Genomic DNA, 22,007 nt, shown 5'->3' on the forward strand with positions numbered 1-22,007 from the left:
TTTTTTGAAATCATGTCCTGATTCCCCAATACACACAGTATCATGCATTAACTTTTACATGCTGTTTACAGTAACACTTGGGCAAAACTGAAATTCAGGAGAAAGAAATGAATTGAAAAACACAGCTTAGACATTACCTCTCTTATGTCTTCATTGCCTTCTTTGATATTCTCTGTTGCACCCACAACTAGTTGATGGATATTGTCAATATCAGTTTCCTGTTTTTAAAAAAAAAAAAGAGAGAAACAGTGACAATGTTTAGAAAAAAACATCTGTAAGGATTTTGGGGACAAGCAGAACTCAAATATAAAATAAAATCTGGTATTATTAACATCTTAGCTTTATTTATACTTTCTTCAATGATGCAAAGGCATAGAGGCAATTAAGTTGCAATTTTTTTAATGTGTTGTTATGAGCCTGATCCGAGGCCTCTAAGATCAATAGGAAGTCTCCTGTTTACCCAGCATCAAATCTGGCCTTATTTTTGTTGGCTGTCCTGGAAGAGGTGCTACCATTTACAGAAAATAAGCTATTAAATAATACAGTTAGTAGAACACCAATTTTGAGACAGAAGGATCACTGTAACACACAGCACTTTCCATTCCCAGTATACACTGATACGTAATGGTAGTAATTACCATCTTGATTTTGCTTTTGGAAGAAAAAAAAACAAAAAACAACAAACCAAACCAAAACAAACTTTCCCTTCACATTTGTGCCAAAGTTCGTTACTCTCATGTTTACATCTTGCACAGAACCAAGACCAAAACACCCCCAGGAAAACCTTCAAGCATTAAATTACACTAACCTGTTGCAAGACTTTTTCAGTGAATATCTCTTGCAATCTGGAGATTTCTACCACTTTTCCTTCAATTTGTCTTGACAAAGAACAGAAATATTCCATTAGAAATTTCTACAAGCATTACTCACTGCTACAGCTTTAGACCCTCCAACCTGTTCAACCCAGCAGGCTGTTCAGCAGGCATGGCTCTGTTAGCAGTCTTATGTGGCGGTAAGGTGGGATGTCTGCACTACGGGAACACAACCCCGTGTACACCCCTACAGTTAATTTCCAGGTTTTACATGGAATTGGGCATTCCTGTTTTGTCTCTCCCTCCACCACACCGTTACAATTCCTGCAGCAAGGTGCCCAGCAGCAAATGTGTGGATGTTATCCTGATTACGGGACCAGCACATGCAGCAACCTGGCAATAAATGGAAAATGGTACCTGACTTCATCAAACAGATTGTTCATTTCTCCAACAAGCCTCTGGTTCTCCTGTTCAAACTGCAAGAGAGGGGAAAAAAAAAAGTCTTGTTAGAGTTCACAAGCTTAGACTCAGTGAACTTTCCTCAGCCCTCAGCCCTAGCAAAGCAACCTTCACCTTCCTTTACAAAGATCTCCAAGGATGACTATCATTAGCTTCAGTGAACAATATGAGTCTGCACATTTATCATTCATCATGTTTATCATTAACATCATAGTGTTATCATTCTAACACTTGTCAGTTATCCTCCCATTATGAACCAAACCCAAAAATAATTTGCAGATTTTTCTTGAGTTCTCTGCACTAAGCAAAAATGTAGAGGATGAATTTTGTCCTTTCTCATTTTAAATATTTGAGTGGGGAAAGCTCTCATAGCATGTGACACCTTTACACCATCATTCACTTTATTCATGTTCTACCCATGGCACAAAGTTAACAGCTTGCAGATTTTGCTGTAATATGAAATATTTTGATGTCTACTACTTCATACTTTACCAATGCATTGGCTTGATTTATTCCAGCCAGCCTCTTTCATTTAGAACTACACTTTTGGCACTACATTTTTCACGTGTGAGCACAAACACAAAACCTCATACAGAAAAACAAGCTTTGATTTTCTAGATATACTTCCCTGTCAGATCATTTGGGATTCAATGTGGAACGAGCTATGCTGCAGCAAGTACGGTGACAAGATTTGCTTTAGATACGCTGCTAGAATACAGCTGAGGAAGGCATCACATCACAACAGTTAGTTGGAAGCGGCATTGTAAGGACTGCATTTTAAACAGGACCCATTACCACATTCTATGGTGGGATTTTCCAGGTGCCTAAATCAATGAGCTCAATCCTGCCACCTTGCCAGCCAGACAAAGGAACGAGCCCCACAGTGTGCTGCTCCCACCTCCCCAGGCTCTCAGGTGTGGGCAATGTGCTCAGATCACCATCACCTGCCCCTGCCAAAAGGATCCTGCCAACAGAGTATCTCGTCCTGAAAGGGTCACAAGTCCCCTTCTGGCTGAACAGAGGGGAAGGTTAGTCGAGGTGTTCTACCAATTAATTCCCCACGAGCAAAAGCTCAGTACCAGCTGGACGTGTGGTATTTGCACGTTCCTCACAAAGCTAGGAAAGCCCTGTCTCTGCCACTGCACAGAAGTAGCACCCAGGATACATTTATCCTGAAATTATTACCCACTACGTGCCTCTGACAAGCCTCATTTCTAAATGCTGAGTGATATATGCAGCAGCCTGAATACCAGAAAACAGGATTAAAAATCCAAAGGATGTGACACTGGCACTGTGCAAGACAGCAAGCCCAGTTCTAATGCAGTTAATCTACTTATTTCAAACTAGCCTACATAACACTTCTGGATTTCGGTGTAATTCAATCAAGTTACAATTTCATTAGCAGTATACAGGCAGCATTCCTCTCAGTCACCTTGCGAGGTCTCATTATCCTTCTTGGGACAAAGCAGTGCATTGTCAGAGACAAAAACAGCAGCAGAGCAGCACTGCTTACAGATCAGACTCTGTTTCCAGTCTGTGCAGTAGTAATTGCTCACCACCTGAGCAAAGGCCCAACGCTTGAACTTGCAAGAAAATGTTGTGATGCCCAGAGAAGACAGTAAGTATTTGAAAGGAACTGTTATCTTTTGAAAAAAAATGAAGGGACGAGGAGAAAAAATAATGTCTGAATCACAGAGAATTAACAATAACAAAGGGGGTAGTGCTGCATAACTGGAAGGCAAATGAGCTTTTAGAACAGTAATACTGAAGTAGCTAAAAATGAAGTACCTAATATTTCAAGGTAATTTAAATAACAACGCAGTTCATCATTAGGATGCAACATGTAAATTGGTGGCTAGTTCATACAGGTCATCTGACCCACAGCTTACTTCACAGAGCTAATCTCTAGAAGTAACTAAGTTACTGTTATTAGACTGCTATGTTTGGTGACTATATATTGTGACATCCTCCCTGCCCCAATCATTTCATCAGCATCTCTAGCCCGATTCTTTTAAGATCTTCCTTCTACAGCTTGTTCACCTCCTTGTACATGTTGTTCCATGTGATGATTTATGCATTCTGTTAAATGATCAAAAATATTCTGGTTTAAACTTCTGCCATATCTAATACTTTCATAATACCTACAGAGAGAAAGAAAAAGACAAGCGTACAAGAGTTGGACTCGATGGACCTCGTGGGTCCCTTCCAGCTCAGGATGTTCTGATTCCACTTGGGGTACAGTGGAAGACCTAGAGGAGCCGTGGAAGGATTCGTCTTGCTCCTATCTCTCCCTGAGTACATAATCTCTCCTGTACACAAGCTGCTGCTCGTCTGATTTCATGGGATGACATTTTAGCTCCCTGACCACTTTTTTCCTGAGTTTTCTACTAAATCAGTGAACTGAATCTCACCACAGGAGCACACGGTACAGCTGAACCAAGGGAGAGCCGACAGCAGGAGCTGAGCAAGACTTCTAAACTGCCACAGAGTAACAGAAAAGAGGGGAAAAAAAAAAGGCAAGCCACCTGTCATACCCATCATCTTCATCCCCTCCTCACAACCCACACCATCTCTGCTGTGTCCCACACTTCCTGCTGTAACATTTCTCATCTCGCTTCAGTCCCACCAGGCCCTCAGCAAAGCACTACCTGACTCCTTACTGACAGCAAACTACAGGTAGAGCTGCGTGACCTAGGGGAACATGGTTATGTTAAAAAACAGAAATTTGTTACTGGTGAGTGTGAAATGACACCTGTTTTAACAGGGTAACAGTTAATCTCTGAGAAAATGGTTTAGTCTTCTAGCAGGCAGTCTACATAATAATAATAATAATAATAATAATAATAATAATAAAGTTTTTCTATTTCTTTTAAAATACACCTTTCTGTACTAGAGGTTCACTAGCTGCCTGGCTGGCAAGAACAACTTGCTTTTCTTGGTTAAAGAAATAAAGAAAGTCCAAGATCCCTGATGCTATCATGCAGTGTAACTTCCACTGTGGGGCCGAGTCCTCAAGGCAGGAGCCCAGCCCCGTGGGACTGGTGTGGGACAGCGAGGAACATAATGCACAGCTCCCTGAAGCCCCACTGATGCCCACCCTAAAGATTCAATGGTTCTGCTAAGTACAAAAGTACCGGTGTTACAGTACTCTAGAGTGTCATTATCACTGCTGTCTGTGGCATCTCTACAGAGCAGAGCATTTGTTAAAATACTAATGCAGTGATACGTGCTTCACAGCAGCACATGGTTAATGGTGTCTCACCACTCCTTTACATTGACCCCGCTGTAAGTCTCTGATTTTAGGGGATTCACTTCAGAGCAAAGCCAAGGAACGAGGCAATAAAATGGATCCATGAGCTTTAGCACAGAGCTGACTGCACAGACATTAAGTGACTATGTGGAGCCACCAAGCTGTAATTGGTTTCCTGACTTCTGTACGAATAAGTATTTCTCCACAAATATTCAGCATAAAAAAATCCCTATTCTGCTGTCTTAGCAGAATTGAGATGATAATTAATTTAGGAGGCAAATTTTCAATAAAGAAACAGTGAATGCTTTTAATCCCTTACAAATAGCACAAATCCACTTGAGAAAGTACTATTTAAAAATCCCTTTGATATCTGAAATCCTCCACTGGCACAGATTGCTTTTTAAACTGCTAAATAGCCTTTGCAATTTGAAATTAGGGCTGAGGGACGGCACGGCTCCGACAGCAGCAAGATGTGGTGACACAGCCAAGTGAACAAGAGGTAAGAACAGAAGGACACGTCGCCTATCGTGTGTCACAAAGGGATTTACATGATGTGAACATACAGCAAGCTCTAGCAATCAGTACAGCTCAACGATTTATGGCTTGTTAAAGTAGCCTTTTTTATGGCAGTGAAATATTCTGCTACCAAGATATAAAGTGACTGCTTAAGACATTTCTCAAAGCCTAATGCATTGAAAGAATCACAGTTCTGTTTTGTTATCCCATGAGATAAATCATGAAATGTACTATACCTGAACTAAAGACAAAAAAAAAAAAAAACAAGATAAGAAGTCAGAAAACTGTAGATTTTCACAGCTCATACAGCAGAACCACATATTCCCCACCCTACACAACCACAAGACATACGCTCACAACAACTATGAAAACATTCACGTACCTGTGCACAGAGTTACAGAGTGAAATTTACTGTGCAAATCACACAACAGCCTGCAACTGATGTAAAGAACTCTTTGGGTAGAATACTGAAATAAGTTGCTGCTGTAACAACATGATAGTGCTTTAATTCATTATTTTATCTGCAGGAAGGATCACGGAACCATGAGTGAGAATAGTTCGGTACAATTTGACGCAACACATTCCAATTTAAAAATCAATACAGCAGTTTCTTACACTTTAACCTACCCTCTTCTGAGAACTGCCAGGGTTTCTTTTAGTAACTTAAATGGACTTGGTCCACTCTTCACAAATCAAATGTTTAAAAAGTAGAAATTAACTTCTCTGTAACAGCAAACATAATGCAGAGGATAAATAATTAGTCCTTTTAGCGGCACAATTTCCAAAAGCTGTAAAGGTTCACTAAGAGTTCCTAAAGACCCTTAAATTCCTGCATTAAAAGCACAATAAAGTCATTAAGTATTGCATATTACTAGGAAGTATTTACTTAAGCAATGAATAAAATCAATGCACTTTCAAGTACTCAAATCATGTCCCAGTTACACCTATAATTTACACCTTGGATCCAAATTTACACGAAAATTAGAATAATGGCTTCCAGTGGCATTGAAGTCCATTAAGGTTACACAGTATCCAACTTCTACTAATAAAGGTCAACACGTAGCTATAGCTTGAAAATACACTGAAAGCAGTCTTGCTGTGGAATAGTCACTACATACATCCCTAGCCTTTGCAAACTATAGTGTTCCTAAACCCTAAAAAATTAAAAAAAAAAATATCTTTTTAGGTCCACAGAGCAGAATAATGGCTCGCTCAGCTTTGAGTATCAACATATTACTAGCAAAGTTTACATTTGAAAACCTGTGGTGCACACATAGGTATATACAACTCCTGATTTACACTGCAGCAATCCCAATATATGCAATCCAATCCAACTATAAAAAATTACCTGACAAGAAATTACCTCTATCAAGGTCATTAACTAGAACTAGAATCAAGCAGCTCGCTTCCTACTTGGCAACTTACTGGTGGAGAAAGAAAAACTACATATTAACAGTGCCATGAATGCTGACTCACTTCTTTTTTAAGTCTTAATCAATGTATACTCCTTCCAAGGTATAATAACATGGAAGCAACCAATGCTTGTTAGCTTTCAGCAGAGGTGGAAATGTATTCTGTATTTCTTCATAACTGCCAGAATCGTAGATTTATGCTCACTATAAGAAGAATCATAGAAACCATAGTAAAAAATAATAATAACACAAAGCATAGCATGGGAGAGGTCTGAAAGGACAACGATTAATAATGCATTTTTTGTCTAATGGTTTTCCCCTAGGAAGAGCTGGGCAAATGCCTTGCAATAAGCAGTTCAGGACTGAAGGACTTCTGGGCTCCTGAATCTCCAAGTATTAAACTATAAACATAGATTTTTGTGTTACTTTGGCTTGGAACCATTCCACTTCATGAGGCAATAAAGAGAACTTATTCCAGAGAAGAAAAAAAAAAAAAAAAAGTCCCAGGTTATCTCCAGGTTATCTTCCTTCACTCAATAACAGAAATAGAACAGAACTCACAGATCTAACAACTCACATAAGTCGTGAGGTGTGCTGGGCCTTACTCTAAAAACGATAAAGGGATGCAGTCATTCCCAAAGAAAGAAATGCATTCATTCCCAAAGAACCACGGCAAAGGCTGTAGCACACTTAAATCTCACCAGAGCGCGAGGCTCACAAAATGCAGCCTAACATTTAGCAGTCAGTTATTAGCAAGCACTTTCAGAGTTGTCACCTCTGATGCTTGTTACCTCCTGATCCTCTGGAAGCTTACACCAAGGGGGCTAATAATGTGGTCCCTGAACACAGAAAAACAAAGCTATGCGACAAATTCTGTTTCGAGAGAAAACACAAAGCAGGAATAAGCCTTCTGATTTCAGACTGGTGCTCAAGAACAATGTGATAACATCAGGAGCAGCCTCTGAAGAGCCTTTTCTCTTTGACAAACCAAAACCATACCGTAATTATATGCAACTTACTCATCTCTGACGGGAAGTGATGCTTGCTCTGTTTGGGAATATCTCTAATCATTGCCAAGGAAGCCTCAGATATTCATGATGCAGCAGCCCTGTGCTGCAGCACACCATGTTGAAAACTCTATGGCCACTGGCTACTTGTAAGAAGTTTTTCTTTCTATATATGAAACAATACAACGTGTGCTAATACAAAGCGAATCTGGAGCCACGTTCAAAACAAGAAATTGTAGGAACATCAAAAAGCCTAACAGGTTGTCAGCAATCACTTACGTCAAATTTTGTAGCATATCAGTTCAATTGCAAACAGAATTGGAACAAACAATACATAAAACTGCTGATAGTGGAGGATATACAGCAAAGCTAAAAATACATGAGGTTCTGGTGTGACTGAAAGCCTGTAGTTATTCCTTCTAATAAAATCAATGTGATTTTGATCAACCTAGAAAAGAAGAATAAAACGAAATACAGCTATTTGTGTACTAGAACTAGTCCAAGTCAAAAACAGCCACTCACAAAATCTTTATTGTTCTTATTTTTTTTAATGCATTCCCGATGCTGCCTTCACTTCCACTGTCTCCTGACTAAGAAAGCATTTCATAATTATATTTTTTAAAAAAGAATTTCTCTTTCAAAGGGCACTTCCAATTGCTGAAAAAATAGTTGGTATTAATGTCATGGCTGCATGCAAATATTTTGCATCTTTATATATTAGCAGCTCCCAGAAGAACCAGGAAGCCATGTATAAAGGCATATCTTTTTGTGGCATTATTCTGCATAAAATGGAAGTTGTAAATGAACTTGGGTGAATTTGGATACAAATGGATACAGCAGAAAATATAATAAAATGGCCAGTAATGCTGAAGATACACTTACCATTTGTATTTCCTCAGGTGACAGTTCATCTTCACCTTTGCCATCTCCCCACAATCCAAGGTTAGACTGAGCATCAGGCAGACCCCTGTCTGTACAAGAACCACCAAAAGCTTGAGACAATGCAGGGCACTGAACAGTGAAGTAAAAAACATTTTTCATGATTTCAGAATTCCAATGAAATCGTTAATGTCTCATTTCCTACTAACCAAGATTCACCATATAGTTACACAAGATTACACCAATAACCTTTAACTCCTGAACTGGAACAGAGGTATACACATTTAATTATGTGAACTACGAGAAGTTGCACTAAAATATTGACAGCAAAACACGTAAAACAACTCACAACACACTAAGACTTGTTAGGGCAGAAAATACAATCACATTTGAATTGTAACAAGAACACACAATTTTCAAAATGACAGCCTGTATGCAAGGCTATTATCTTCCACTGAGATTTGACAGAACCACCAGCTCCTCTTTCCTCAGAATGTAAGCACAGACTCTCATAGATTTTTTGAGCTAAGTTTGTAGGACAAACACTGTTCAAACTGCATAACACAATACATATCCTACAGCACTCTGTGCAAGGGGTCCTCCTTCATGTAACAGGAGTCAGATCTGAACCCACAAACTTGCCGCATTGTAGCTGCTCCATTGATTTCAACAGCACTTTCCCTTTGATTAAAGCTAACCATCTGCATAAATCTTAGCAGGAGTTGGGCATAAAACATCTTGAATGGCTATTTCTAGGATATTTCCCTCTAGAAGATTTATTTTTAGGCTTAATTATATACTTCTAATTATAGACTAAGAAGTTAGAATAGGAAAGAAAAGAAACTGTACAGCAGGAACCTACAGTTTCTGAAGCTGTTCTAGCATCAGTGCTTAAAATCCTAATGATAACGCTGCAAACTTGAGAAGGCCTTCTTCCCCACTGGCTGTGGCATTTTTACAAAACCCAAAAGAGAGAGAGATTTGTACCAACACTGAACAGATTCCAAGCTGAACTGCTTTGATTTATCAGATGCACACTGCAAATTAAAATACACTAAGGTTTAGTGCATTTTATAGATTTTATAGACTTTTTCATAGATTTCAGACTTCCTGAGAGACTTCAGACTTTATCCCAGTTCTTCATGTGTTGTTTTTGTTTTTACGGCATTTATAAGTGTATTTTTATTTGCTTTACTATAATTTTCTAAACCTACTTTTTTTTTTCAATTGCATAAGCAGCACTGATGCATCATCATTCTGATCTTCTCTTGGGAAGCCCCTGAATGGGGTAGTCCTATTTATGAACAAATATATTAAAAGTATTTTAAGAAGAATTTCTCCCCTTTTATTCTTCATTAGAATATTTGTGAAAACTCTTGAAAAATAAATAAGAGTATTATTGCGTGCATCTCATTTACACATGTATATTTGATTCCCACCAACCAAACCAGGATGACAATGTCAAACCAAACGGTGACAATGTTATAAATGAGGGCTATGGGTAAGGCATACAGTCTTTAAAATGAATAATTAAATAAATAAAATCTGCTCTTTCTTACAAGTAATAAGGAAGAAAAACAAGGGCATTTCTAAATATTATTTAGAAAGAATTCAACTCAATGTTTTCCACTGGACATCATTAGTATTTCCAATCTGTTTCACAGAGACACAAAGTTATTTGTTTAGATAATCAATACATTTACATTATATTGAAACTAGAGTGACATATTTACTGGATTCAAAGAAAAGAAGATAATTAGTTTATGGAGCTAAGAAATAAGATGTATTCCTATTTTATCCCAGAGGAACCAATTACTTTCAGACACTGTCAGCTTTGTTAAAAAACAGCACCTGTATCCAATGTGATTGCTAATAAGCACATATCCAAGCAAGAGGTAAGTGAGAAACACACATCTCCCCAGAGTTCCTCCTGTCACCATGGTACATTTCTGGCCACTTCGAAAGTTATTCTGCAGCTTTTGTAGAGCTGGCAGTGCTTTTCTACAATTCATCCAGCAAAAGCCAGACAAAATAATAAAAAAAAAGCTAACTACATATAATTTGCAGAAATAGATGTAATTAAAGAATGATGGAGATACAAAGTAAAGATCAAATAATCTCAACCTTTTTCCATACAGACAGGAGACAGCTGCTAAGCTAGTGGACAGGTTCAAAAGCTACTCATTATTTACATGTATTTCCATAAACTAAATGTCAGATTTGTAATATGCAAATAAATACAGTCAGCATATTAAAGTAAGCTCTAGAGAGACTATTTTCCTACCACGAAGCATGTCCGGTATAATGCCAATGTAAACATGTGCTTTGTCTCAAAAACAATCACATTTTGCTTTGGTACCTGCCAAAACACCAGACAAAACCCAAGCTGTGGTTCAGCACCCCACATAGGACATTCAGCTGTCCGTCTTGATGTTCAAGGTAAGGACAGGACCAAAACCTCTCTCAGAAGACCATTACAGCTGCAATATTTAAGCAAGGAACCCAGACACTCTGATGACCTTTCATATTTCATAGACATAAATGATTATGATCTAAAACACCCATGTCCTGTGGATGAAAGAGTTTATTTCTCTACATAACTGTTTCTCCAATTTCTTAAAAATTTGAAGTTACTTGTAAAACAAACAAACAAAAACAATTACAAAGGCTATATGACTTAAACCGAGCTTTTTGTTTACTAGTCATCTCATTCATGTTATCATGCTTCAACAACCACCTACCAGTGAAGTCACAAGGCTGATTTCTATAAACAGCAGCAACCAACACTTAAATGAGGAACCACATATTGTGTGCATCTACGAACTATTTCAGACAGGTTTTATTTTGATATACCACTTTCTTAGTGTTCTCAAAGACTAGTCAGCATCCCCTTGTAAGAATTGCATCACAAACCCCTATGTCTAGCTACTTTCCCATACAAAATTAAAGCATGAATTAATAAGAGTGAAAATGGGAGTAATCAAAATTAATGTGCGGTAAACTAAGCTTCATTTCTGTTTATTGCAAGTGGTTTACTGCATCCAAGGAGAACAAAGAATGGTGTTTCCCGTGGCATGGCACAGTTTTCTGAGCTAAAAATTGTGATGCCACTTTATGTGGTTGGAGTGTACACTTTCAGAGATTGCGGAGACATTAAACAACAAGAGCAAAGAACTATGAAGATGCTACAAGGCTGATGCTTTTCTGTTGGCACTAGCTCACAGCTGTGAAATACTGATAACGTGTTAAGGTGAAACTCATCTGTGTGCCTGTGTGCTGCATCACTTAAGACATAAATATAAAAATGTAGTAAGCACTAGAAATGACACATAATCAAAACCTTGACTTCTTACAGTAAATTCAGTCTTCTGAAAAAAAAAAATCGTATCAATAGGGCTGCAGAAGTACAAACTGGTTGGAAGATAAGCAATACCGTGTCAGAAAATGAAACGGTTTGCACATTGCGAGGTAATTCAGTATCAGTCTTCGTTCAGAAATGGAGTACCCACTTCACATGAATCCACCCTTTGTACAACCCTCAAGTCACTACCCAGAGAAACTTCACTCTTTTAATAAATAAGTAAAAAGCAATAACAGATTTGCAGAATAATGTAATGTTATATTTTTCCACAGTTTCTGCTTCCCTCCATGAATAATTTTAACACAGTAATCACACTGTGTCTTAGACTTCTCTAGACAGTCAGATTTCAGAGTGGGAGAAATCACACCACAGAAAGCAATTCTGAAATCATAGAAACAAGATAACTCTTTCGGTACAAAACCTGAAATTATTGCACAATGGTGGTACTTGGACACTCTGTAATGAAGGTATGTGAGTGTACACACCCCAAACTGAAGGTCTCTGTGCTTAAAAACCAGAAAACACTCCTAGAAACTACTAGAAAGCCATCAAGCTACTTTCCTATTCCTTACCATCAGTGAAAAGGATATGGAAAGATCAGACAGGTTTCAGAAGACATATAACTAGACGGATAGTGCAAAATTAATAAATTAAAAGGAGAGAGTTCACACAAAGTTTATTGAAGGGATGAAGAAATCCATCAAGACCAAAGACCTTTTAGGCTGGTTGAAAGAAACGTCACAAAGCTGAAGATTTTGCTTCCCCAGTCCCACAGTGTGCATCACACAAGCCTGATCAACTCAGGGAAAAAGAATAGAAAAAGTACATGTTCCAGGAAGAGGCCTTCTTGGAATAGGCCCTTGTAATGTGAAAGAAGTACTGTTGAATAGAAAGGGCTTGCTACAAAACAAAAATATAATTATGCTTTATTCTTACCTTTGCTTTCCTCAGAAGAAAGTTTTTCTTCAGAATCATCTAAAGGATTCTGTGAATTTTTTTCAGGAGAAAGAGGTGATTTGGAAATGTTGCTCTGCTCAGGTTCAAGTCTGGAACTAGAAGCATAAGATTCTCTCATTTAACTAATATAATGCAACTGAATTTCTCTAAAACAAGAACAACCACAAATTACTTGCATTCATTGCACTTTAACCTGGTCTTGAAAACTTCATAATAGAGTTCGCAGTCTAGATGCAAAATGTACTTAGCTACCTTTACTGAAATACTATTAGAAAAGCAAAGAAAGCATGAACAGTATTCCTGTATAATCTATATTCCAATATACATTACATGTTCAGAGTTGATAAGAATTTTGAAAAAAAAATCTGGAGTATGGGAATATGTAACATTTTGGTCATACTGAATTTTTTCAGTAGCAACAGCCAACTCACCTATTTAATTTTTTCAGGTAATATTTGGATGTTTATATTATCAATTATCATAAGGGAAGAATAAGAAAATACAACAGAATCAACTTTTTTTTTTCCTGAAACAAGTTTTATTATTATTATTATTATTATTATTATTATTAATTAATTAATTAACTAGCTATAAATAATACTTTAACCTGTATGGGAGTGATCCTTACCTTGTGTGCCAAAAGAATCAATAGCCCATTTAGAAGCAAAGCAAATAAATACTGTATGTAATGGTCAGATACATATTCCCTGCTATGCAATTTCAATAGAAAACCAATATAAAAAATGAGAAGCATGTTCAGTGATTATTTCAGTACCTCAGTACTTGTCAAGTATTTTTCACTATGGCACCAAAAAAGTTTAAAATGAGTGACTAAATATTTTTTTCCAGTAAGCTTTGTGGTTCACTGCTGTCAACAATGAATCCTATAACCACTACATAGTAGACAGTTAAATGCATAGCAATTATGCTGATAGAGAAGCTAAAAAAACAAAAAACAAAAAAATAATGGGCTGAATCACCTGCTGTGCCACCTTCATCGCTTCCTCCCCTCTCATATATAATCAACAGTTAATCTCATTATCATCTGCAATCTTCCCCTGCTGCTTAACAGAAGGTGTTGCATTTTGTGTGCCTTTCCTTCTTTGTATTGTGTCTAAATTCTAGCCAATAATTAGAAAATTCTGAGAAAAACAGAATATAATGCATTAGTCATCACTGACAGACTATGTTATTTAAACAAGAAAAAAATAATAACAGGGAACATTTATTAGTTCTAAAAACTCTGCTACTGGGCTTTGTGTAGTTTTACACAAAAGAACTTTTCATTCTCCCCTCTTCCGAGTCACAAATTTGCCTAATACCAAGGAAAAAAAAAAAAAAAGACTTATTTGGATGGCCATGCCATTCAAATAGTACTTCTGATACTAATAAAACACCAATCACCCAATAATAAAAGTTAATTTTTATTATTGATTTGAATAACTGCATACATAACTCACAAGAAATTCAAATGGAAAATTAGTTTAAAATTGGAAATGTAATATAAATATGAACACCTATAAACATAAAAACTGAAAATTGCAACCAAGTACCTTTATAGAAAAATTGGTTTTGTTTCTATTTCTCAACATTTGATTCTATGGAACTAGTCCTATGTAACTGGCAGAATTTTTTAATCAAAAAATATGAATTAGTATATAACATAACTTATATAACAAACACAACTTACATAAGAAAATTATAACACGAGTTTTGGAAGAGCTTGGGATGTTTACATAAATGTTTACATAAAGTAAACATAATGACATGTATTTTTACTGCAAATTTCTCAGAATTGTTTAAGAAGTACATACGTTATGCTGACTAAATTGCAGGAAAAAAGACCTGCACTAGGATTAATTTACTTTTAAATAAATGTATTCCTTCATTATTTATTGTCCTTACTTTCCACGGTATGCTAATGTATGAAAGTTTTCAATTAAAAATGAACAAAATGCCTGGAATTTGCTACTTAAAGAACGCCTAGTTCATTTAAGGGATGGAGCATACTCCTATTATCACAAAGTGCTGAAATCTACTGAAATCCTGGGGGAAATTACAAATCAACTAGTTGAAGGAGCATGAAAAAAGACAGTTTTTCTTCAAGTCATCATAAAGATTGGTTTATGCCCTGTGATTTATTTAAATTGAATTTTAATTTAAATGATAATTTATCCATTACATCACATCTGCAATGCATACAGGCTCCAGCTGATCAATGTCTGCTTTTTAGTTCTTACATTCGTACAGAAGAGGCCAAGATGTATTCCTCCCATGATTCACAAAAGGACCGCATCTTCTGGGTTATTTTTTAGGCCCTTACTGCTCAATTAAATAAGTGATATTCTAATTTCTGGAATAGTTTTTTTTTTTTTTTTCATTGTTTCATGCTTCGTATAAAGCAGATTGACTTGTCTCATCCGTTTAGTCATCTGAGAAATCCTGAACCTTGCATTTGACATGGGAACAATGACAAGAGTACATCAAGCTAAATAGCTGGTATTTGTTAGCCAACTATATCTCACAGCAGGAACCACGCTAACTTTCTTCAAAGTTCCTTAATATGAAGAATATCAGTAAGGTTATGTATTTTTGCCAGCTAAAAATATCACACAGTATGGTTTTTTATGTTTTCTTTTCTTTTTTTTCCCCACAAAGTTACAGGCTCTTGGTATTTTTGTAACTCTTATCTTACTTTTCTCATGTGACTTTCTAATAAATTTCAGATCTGCTCTGGGGTATTTTGTTTACTTGTACTTATACTTCTATTTTTGTCTCAGGAGGATATATTTAAGTGAATCCAGTCGTATTTAATCATGTTGAATCACTCTGAATAACAGATACTTATGGACTTCTGAAAACATCTCTCTAATTTCAATGTAATAGATGATCAAGCTCAACACCAAACTGATAAAGCCGCATCAAATCTTGGAAAGGTACTATATCTATTGATGTGTATATTCTAAAACTTGTTATTTTTATATGAAAATATGCATCATGAAACTTAAGGCTAGAATTCAAATAATGCAGATTTAGAAGACATGGAAAGCTTAGCAGCTTGAATGTATGCCATGACAATAGGAAGTAGAAGCTCTTTTGGTTCAATTACAGAAGTTACATATAAAATTTTGATTTCAAGCAGTTTTCTCGTTGCCATGAAACCCCACCATCTCAAGCAGAATTTATTAACAGCATAATCACTTGCTTTAGCAGAAACATAGCGGTCTAAAGAAGGAGGGAAAAAAAAATGGGAACATGAGAATGGGAGAGAGAAGTAGAGAAGTGAATGTCTCTTGTACTTAAGCAGATGGTATCCTAAATAGCATCTTAAGACATATTATCAATGTGCAAAATTTAATTCTAAATTATTTTATGTAGAATATTACTTAATGGGACATGCAAAAATATTTTGTTGTAAGTGTAGAAGTCCATTAGGTTTATTACCTCACTTTTTACTAATTTGGTGCTTTGATCATTGACGTATATGAATTGTACACAACATTGTATTGGCATTTTGCCATTTTCAGAATTAACTTTACATGCCAGAAGTATAAAATGCACCTGCTGATAGTGGAAGTTCCTCATCCAGCTACAGATTTCCATTTAAACCAATCTCCTTAGAATCTAAACATGAATAATGGTTTTGTTGAATAACCTACAAATGAAAGGCAGAGTTAAACTATTTTTTTGACAACAAGAGCTCACTACTCACAGTCTCTTCTTATCTATCACTCGCTTAACTCGGATGGCTCTTTGTTCAGAATACAGCTTACACACTCCTGTTCAAGATATCAGTAAATAAAACTTCAGGTTAGAAGAGCATGATATCTTTCTTGGAAAATATAGTTACATGTTCATTTTTAACCACTCAGTATTGTAGAAAAAATACTACATACTTTTTAAGTAATCTTCAATGAAGTCTAAGACAGCTGTTCTGTGCTCTTTCACCTGAGCAGACTGGACATCCTTGTGTGCTGAAATGAAAAAGAAAGATACAAGATCTTTTAACATTTTATTGAATTACACACAAGTTTGCATTTTCAGTTCAAGTTATATCCAAGAGGCTATTAACATTTTATCTACGTTATATACATACAACTATTGTGAACATTGCTATATTTAAATATACATTCTGTAAACCAGCAAATTATTACAAGAAAACAAAACCTCAAACCAACTTGCATCACACAGTGTTTGTCATTCTTTACGTATGCCACTGACTCATATTACATCAATTAAATTTTTAAACAAGAATAAATGTCATCAAGCTAAGCACTGCAAAGCAGGTCTAGAGGTTTAACTTGTTTAACATGTTGAACTTCTAATGCTTTAAATTTCCCAGAGCACTTGCTACATGGAAATCTTGGGGATCTGTTGTGTCAAGCATCCTTTTAGTTCACTTATTTCTTGTTTTGACACTATGAAGTTCCCATCCATGAATCGCTTTTTGTGATTCTGAGTAATGCTCTGAGCAGGTTTAGAAGTTGATGAAAATCTTTGTTATACTGGTAAAACATATGCATACAACAAGACAACTTAAAAATGACAAAACAGAAGTTCTCTCTTCAACTTACATGAAGTAAGTGTTGTAAAAGTACAATTTCATACACAAGCTGTCAAAATTATCCTACTTTAGCAGGACTCTCTTCAATGGTAGTCCCATTAAGAAAAGCAAAATTGTTAATACTTGTCACAATGAAAATTGTGTCTTTTGATATACTAGTAAATTATCTGTTTAAAATATATATGTATATACACACAATATTTTACAATTAAAATATATTCTGAAGAATTGCTGAGTTTTGTTTTTTTGCTGGAGCTCAAATTTTTGAGGGCTATATTCAACGACTCAAGAAAATGTCTGTAGTTAATAAAAATATTTGAAGAGTTAGTGTAATGATATAGATGTTATTATGTTTTGTACAGTGATGTAATTATCTCAAACATAGAAAGAGAATGTAAAACTTTACAGGTGGACTACCTAGAAAGAGACAGCCATTGACTTTCATTAACTTTAGTGAGATTTGGTTCAATTTGGTTCAGGCCTCTATGCCCCAGTGCTAAATTACTACTAAATAGTAAGTATTTAAGATTTTTTAAACACTTGCTAATTAATGTACTTGAACAAATAAAATTTTATGCTGAGGCTTATCCTTTCACTTACATTAAATAAAACCAAGCATGGTGCTAATCGGTCAATAGGATTACAGAGATGCAAATAAAAGGGACAGTCTCTTTCCAAAAGCATTCCAGGGGCAGTCTCTTTCCAAAAAACATTTCAGATCTCGCAACACCATGTAATATTCAGCTTTTATCAGTAACTAAGAAAGAATATTTCGAAATTGCTCTGTTTACCTTCTGTTCTCAGCTGATGGATGGCATCTGCACATGTCCTCATAAATATCTGAGCATCTTGATCTATCTGATCACGTTCTGTATCTGTCATCCTCACATATTCAGACATAATATGGCTAAGAAAGAAGACAAATTGTCACTTTTAAGAAATCCCCAGCATAGCACCTGTAAGCACACATTTTGGACCTTCTTTCCACTCACCATCTCCCCAGAAGCTTTCTTGCAACACTGATTCACACATAAAAAGGAGATACAAACTATTTGTAAAAGTAAAAAGTGCAATATCCATCACTTCTATAAAGATGAGAGGGATTTAGAACATTTTTTGAAGTGGTAAACGATACCACAGATAGGAAGAGCAACATATCCTATCATCTCCTGTATAACCAAGTACCAAGGAGGCACAGTAAAGCAATACAATTAGAAAATAAATCATCACCCTCAGCATTTATTCCAACAAAACAAAGAAACAAGAACAAACCACCATCAAGTAAGAAAAGAATAGTTCAAATACTGAAAGAAATACAAAAATTTTGAACTTATTTCACTTTTTTCACTGTTTTTATCTTAAATCCTGAACTTTATTTTAAAAAGTAGCTGTTAAAAAATCTGTGAATCCAAACCACACTAAAGAATATCAGAAAATAATGTACATTTTATATCAAATAGATTACAAGACTTTAAGACTTGTTTATTTCTATTTTAATTATACATTATGTATTTAATATTTTTAATAGGATTAACATATGCTTTTTTTAGTAAATTAATGAAAATGGAGGCCAACCACAAAGGCGAAGTAACGGCACTGTGTTTTAGGCAGAGATCTCCATTCAGATGTTAACTGTGTCCAGTATACGTAGAGCTTTACTTACAGTACACTTGTAAGACTTTTTGTCCCTTCTTGTCAGTAAAATATTAATACAACATAGATAACCACCAGGAAAAACATACTGTAGGGAGACATTTAGCAGTGGCTGCACAGGATGATAAGACTTTGCTACAGCACGTTATCCAACGTTCATCTTGGGTTTCCTGATCACTCACCACAGCCTATTATGCCTTTAAACCAGAGAGAAAATTTTCAATATATGCACACATTTTAACTTAAGATTTTTACTTATGAGTGAAAATTTTCCCTCTTCTTCAAGGTATGTATAATGCAACTGTATCAATGAAATTAAACAGGTAAAAAGAAGAGATCTTCGGCTTCCAAAGCTAGCCTGATACCCTAGAGATGTCCCTCATACTTCACCACAACAATGCCAAAACTTCCCTACGTCTGCTACAATGCCTGCCACAGGAATGCCCTACAACCACTTCACATCTTCCCATCTCGTTCTCCTCTATCACCTCCCATCACATGCAATCCCACCAGTTGCTTCTTGTACGTCAAAGTACTCTCAGTGTGGTTCTTCCACTGCTTCTCCACAAAGTTTGAAGCTCACTCTATCATCCCCAGGTATCCCAAAACATCTTCACCCTCACCCTGCGTGACTGGCTATATATATATCTATATATATTTAAAAAAATAATAATAAAAAAAAAAGCATCACAAGGTTCACCTTGCTTGAAAATTGGTATCTGCTGTATTGCAGATAAGCACAAATTAGGCGACGAACAGAAAGGCAAATTAATTATAAGTAATATTTTTTATTTTCCCCTTGTTTGTTTCCAACACTATCACATATTTGACATATAAATATTAGGGATTTTTTCCCTCTGATTAAAACCACTCTAAATATTGTAAAATTATTTTGTATGATTTACAGAAGATTTACAGAAAAGCAGCCATATATAATGTTTCCATTTGATTTTCAAGAGCTGATTTGCTCTCCTTTGCTCAGGAGAGATGAGTTCCATATAATTATGGCAAAAGCCCTATTGAAATTGTAATCAGTGCTAGTCTAAACTGGACCTCTCACTTGCATTCTCTTAGAGAACGGCTTCTGAACGATGAAAAAATCTGACATTGTCTCATTTTAGAGACAGCCTTTTCCTACCTGATTAAAATGACATACTGATGGTTACAATGCAGTGTAAAACAACCCACACCATTAAATATATTAGGACAGACTGCTTCCCTATTCCCTTTGCACAGCTTACACGGAGTGTGGTACACCTTGGTTCTTGTACCCTGCCCAACTGTGTGGTATTTAATGAGTTCTGTGCTTTCCATGCACTTTTTAACTGTACAGGGTAAAGATTACAAAATGCAAACAAGAATTTTCATTTAAATCAGCCTTAGAAATACATATGAAAAAACTGCCTGAGGCATGGTTTGTTTTTACTAGTAGGGTAACTATTAGTGATCCTCAGTGCATCACTATGTTACTGACACCTTTGACAAGTTGTTCTGTTACCTTTCATAGCTGCAAAAATAAAAACAGGGTAGGTCAAATTTTTACAGCAGTTTCACAGCTTTGAAGGCAGCAAAATGCGACAATCTAGATAAAGAATAAATAGAATACTCTCCTTTTTTTTTTTTTTTTTCCCGTTTATAGCTTAGTGTCTGGCACCAGCACTTCTGAAGAAGATCTAGTCAAGCCACCCAGAGCCAAGGACACATGAAACTCCAGCCTCCTTGTGAAGGCAAGGATGGAGCCACCCAACTGCATGGCATTATGCCAAAACACATACAGCATCCACTGGCATTAACAGGGTCCCTGAGCCCCACTGCACTCCTCAGGAAGTCTGCACGTGCAGAAAATCCATCTAATCAACAGCTTCTAACTTTACTGGAGAAAGAACCATTTGTTTAAAAGGAACAGGCCAAAGGGACATCCCCTCTCCCTAAAACAGCCAAACAAAAAAATCCCAAGCCACCTACATGTCAGAGATGCAAAGACTTGCTTCTGAGTACTACCAGCAGCAGTATCACTGGGCTGCTACATCATGAATCAGGAAAGGTCAAACGAACCATTTTTTTTTTCACAAAGAATCACAAGAACTTGCCAAAGCATGAGGCACACACTGGCAGACAAAGAAGGGGAGAAGGGTGCACAATTCTTGTAGATTTTTATCCTCATCAGCTGGAAATAGCTTCACAGGAAATTTGGGTTGGACAGCAACTTAAGAAGAGGGGTTAAGAGTGAGATAAAGACAGTGGCCATCAAGTAGGCAGACTTCAATGGTATTAAAAAAAAAAAGGAAGATAGGTTTCCTTTTTCTATGGAATTCAAAGACTTAACAGAAAAATTCCAGGTGAACTAGTATTCTTCCTGTGGAAATGACATTGGGATAATTTGCAATTCTGTCCTTGATCGAAGGGAAGAACAGGCAATGCAGTAAGAGATGAACTATGCTATTTCAAGAGCTCTTCATTGAGTTCAAATACAATAAAGCAGAATACAGAAAGTGCAAATTAGGTCTGATTGCTACTGGCAACTTTGAAGGAACACAGCACATAAGGATGCAATCAGAAAAGGGTCAAGTCCGGGATGAGACACTACTGACAAGGGACTGCCTAGGATAACATGAGATTACTCCACAAATATTAATAACAGAAAGACCAAAGAATGTGTTGGCTTGCTACTCAGTAAAGAAATAAAAGTATATGCAGAGTATGAAGAAAACCTAGATATTTATGGCTTTCTTTGCATTAGCTTTCATCTCCGAGGTCAATTGTAAAGTGCAGTTACTACTACCTTTAGCTTACTGTTACTAAATCTAGGCCCAATTTAGTACCTCTGACATTCAGAAAAAAAATAAAAATCAAAGTTATTTGTTGATATTTCCATCAGTAATAGCAAGTGACAGGTGTTAGGTAGTAATAACAGGATGCTGAGCGTGTATGGTGCCATAACAGGTCATGGCATGAGTGTTTCTAAATGTGCAGTGCTTCTGAGCTAATGATGCAAGCAGAATTCAAAAGTATGTATCCCTCCTATCTGTATGCCAATGGTGTGCTCTTGAAGGGAACTCACTGGCTTCAAAAAAATCCCAGGGTGAATAAACATCATACAGTTTGCAGAAACAGGAGGCCAAACTCTGGAATAAAAT

General features: G+C 36.4%; 1 protein-coding gene across 1 annotated transcript in view; it reads right to left on the reverse strand.

Annotated features, from left to right (window-relative positions):
- The window catches only part of STX18 (syntaxin 18), a 64,936-nt gene that overhangs the window by 2,796 nt on the left and 40,133 nt on the right, over nucleotides 1–22,007 (reverse strand). The window contains exons 3-10 of the mRNA XM_038178294.2: nucleotides 18,009–18,124; nucleotides 16,550–16,627; nucleotides 16,366–16,432; nucleotides 12,633–12,748; nucleotides 8,339–8,427; nucleotides 1,230–1,288; nucleotides 809–878; nucleotides 138–218 (exon numbers count right to left, since the gene is read on the reverse strand). Coding sequence (XP_038034222.1) covers nucleotides 138–218; nucleotides 809–878; nucleotides 1,230–1,288; nucleotides 8,339–8,427; nucleotides 12,633–12,748; nucleotides 16,366–16,432; nucleotides 16,550–16,627; nucleotides 18,009–18,124 — 676 coding nt within the window. The remainder of the gene's footprint in view (nucleotides 1–137; nucleotides 219–808; nucleotides 879–1,229; nucleotides 1,289–8,338; nucleotides 8,428–12,632; nucleotides 12,749–16,365; nucleotides 16,433–16,549; nucleotides 16,628–18,008; nucleotides 18,125–22,007) is intronic.

Source organism: Anas platyrhynchos, chromosome 4 (assembly GCF_047663525.1).
Source record: "Anas platyrhynchos isolate ZD024472 breed Pekin duck chromosome 4, IASCAAS_PekinDuck_T2T, whole genome shotgun sequence".
Classification (NCBI taxonomy): domain Eukaryota; kingdom Metazoa; phylum Chordata; class Aves; order Anseriformes; family Anatidae; genus Anas; species Anas platyrhynchos.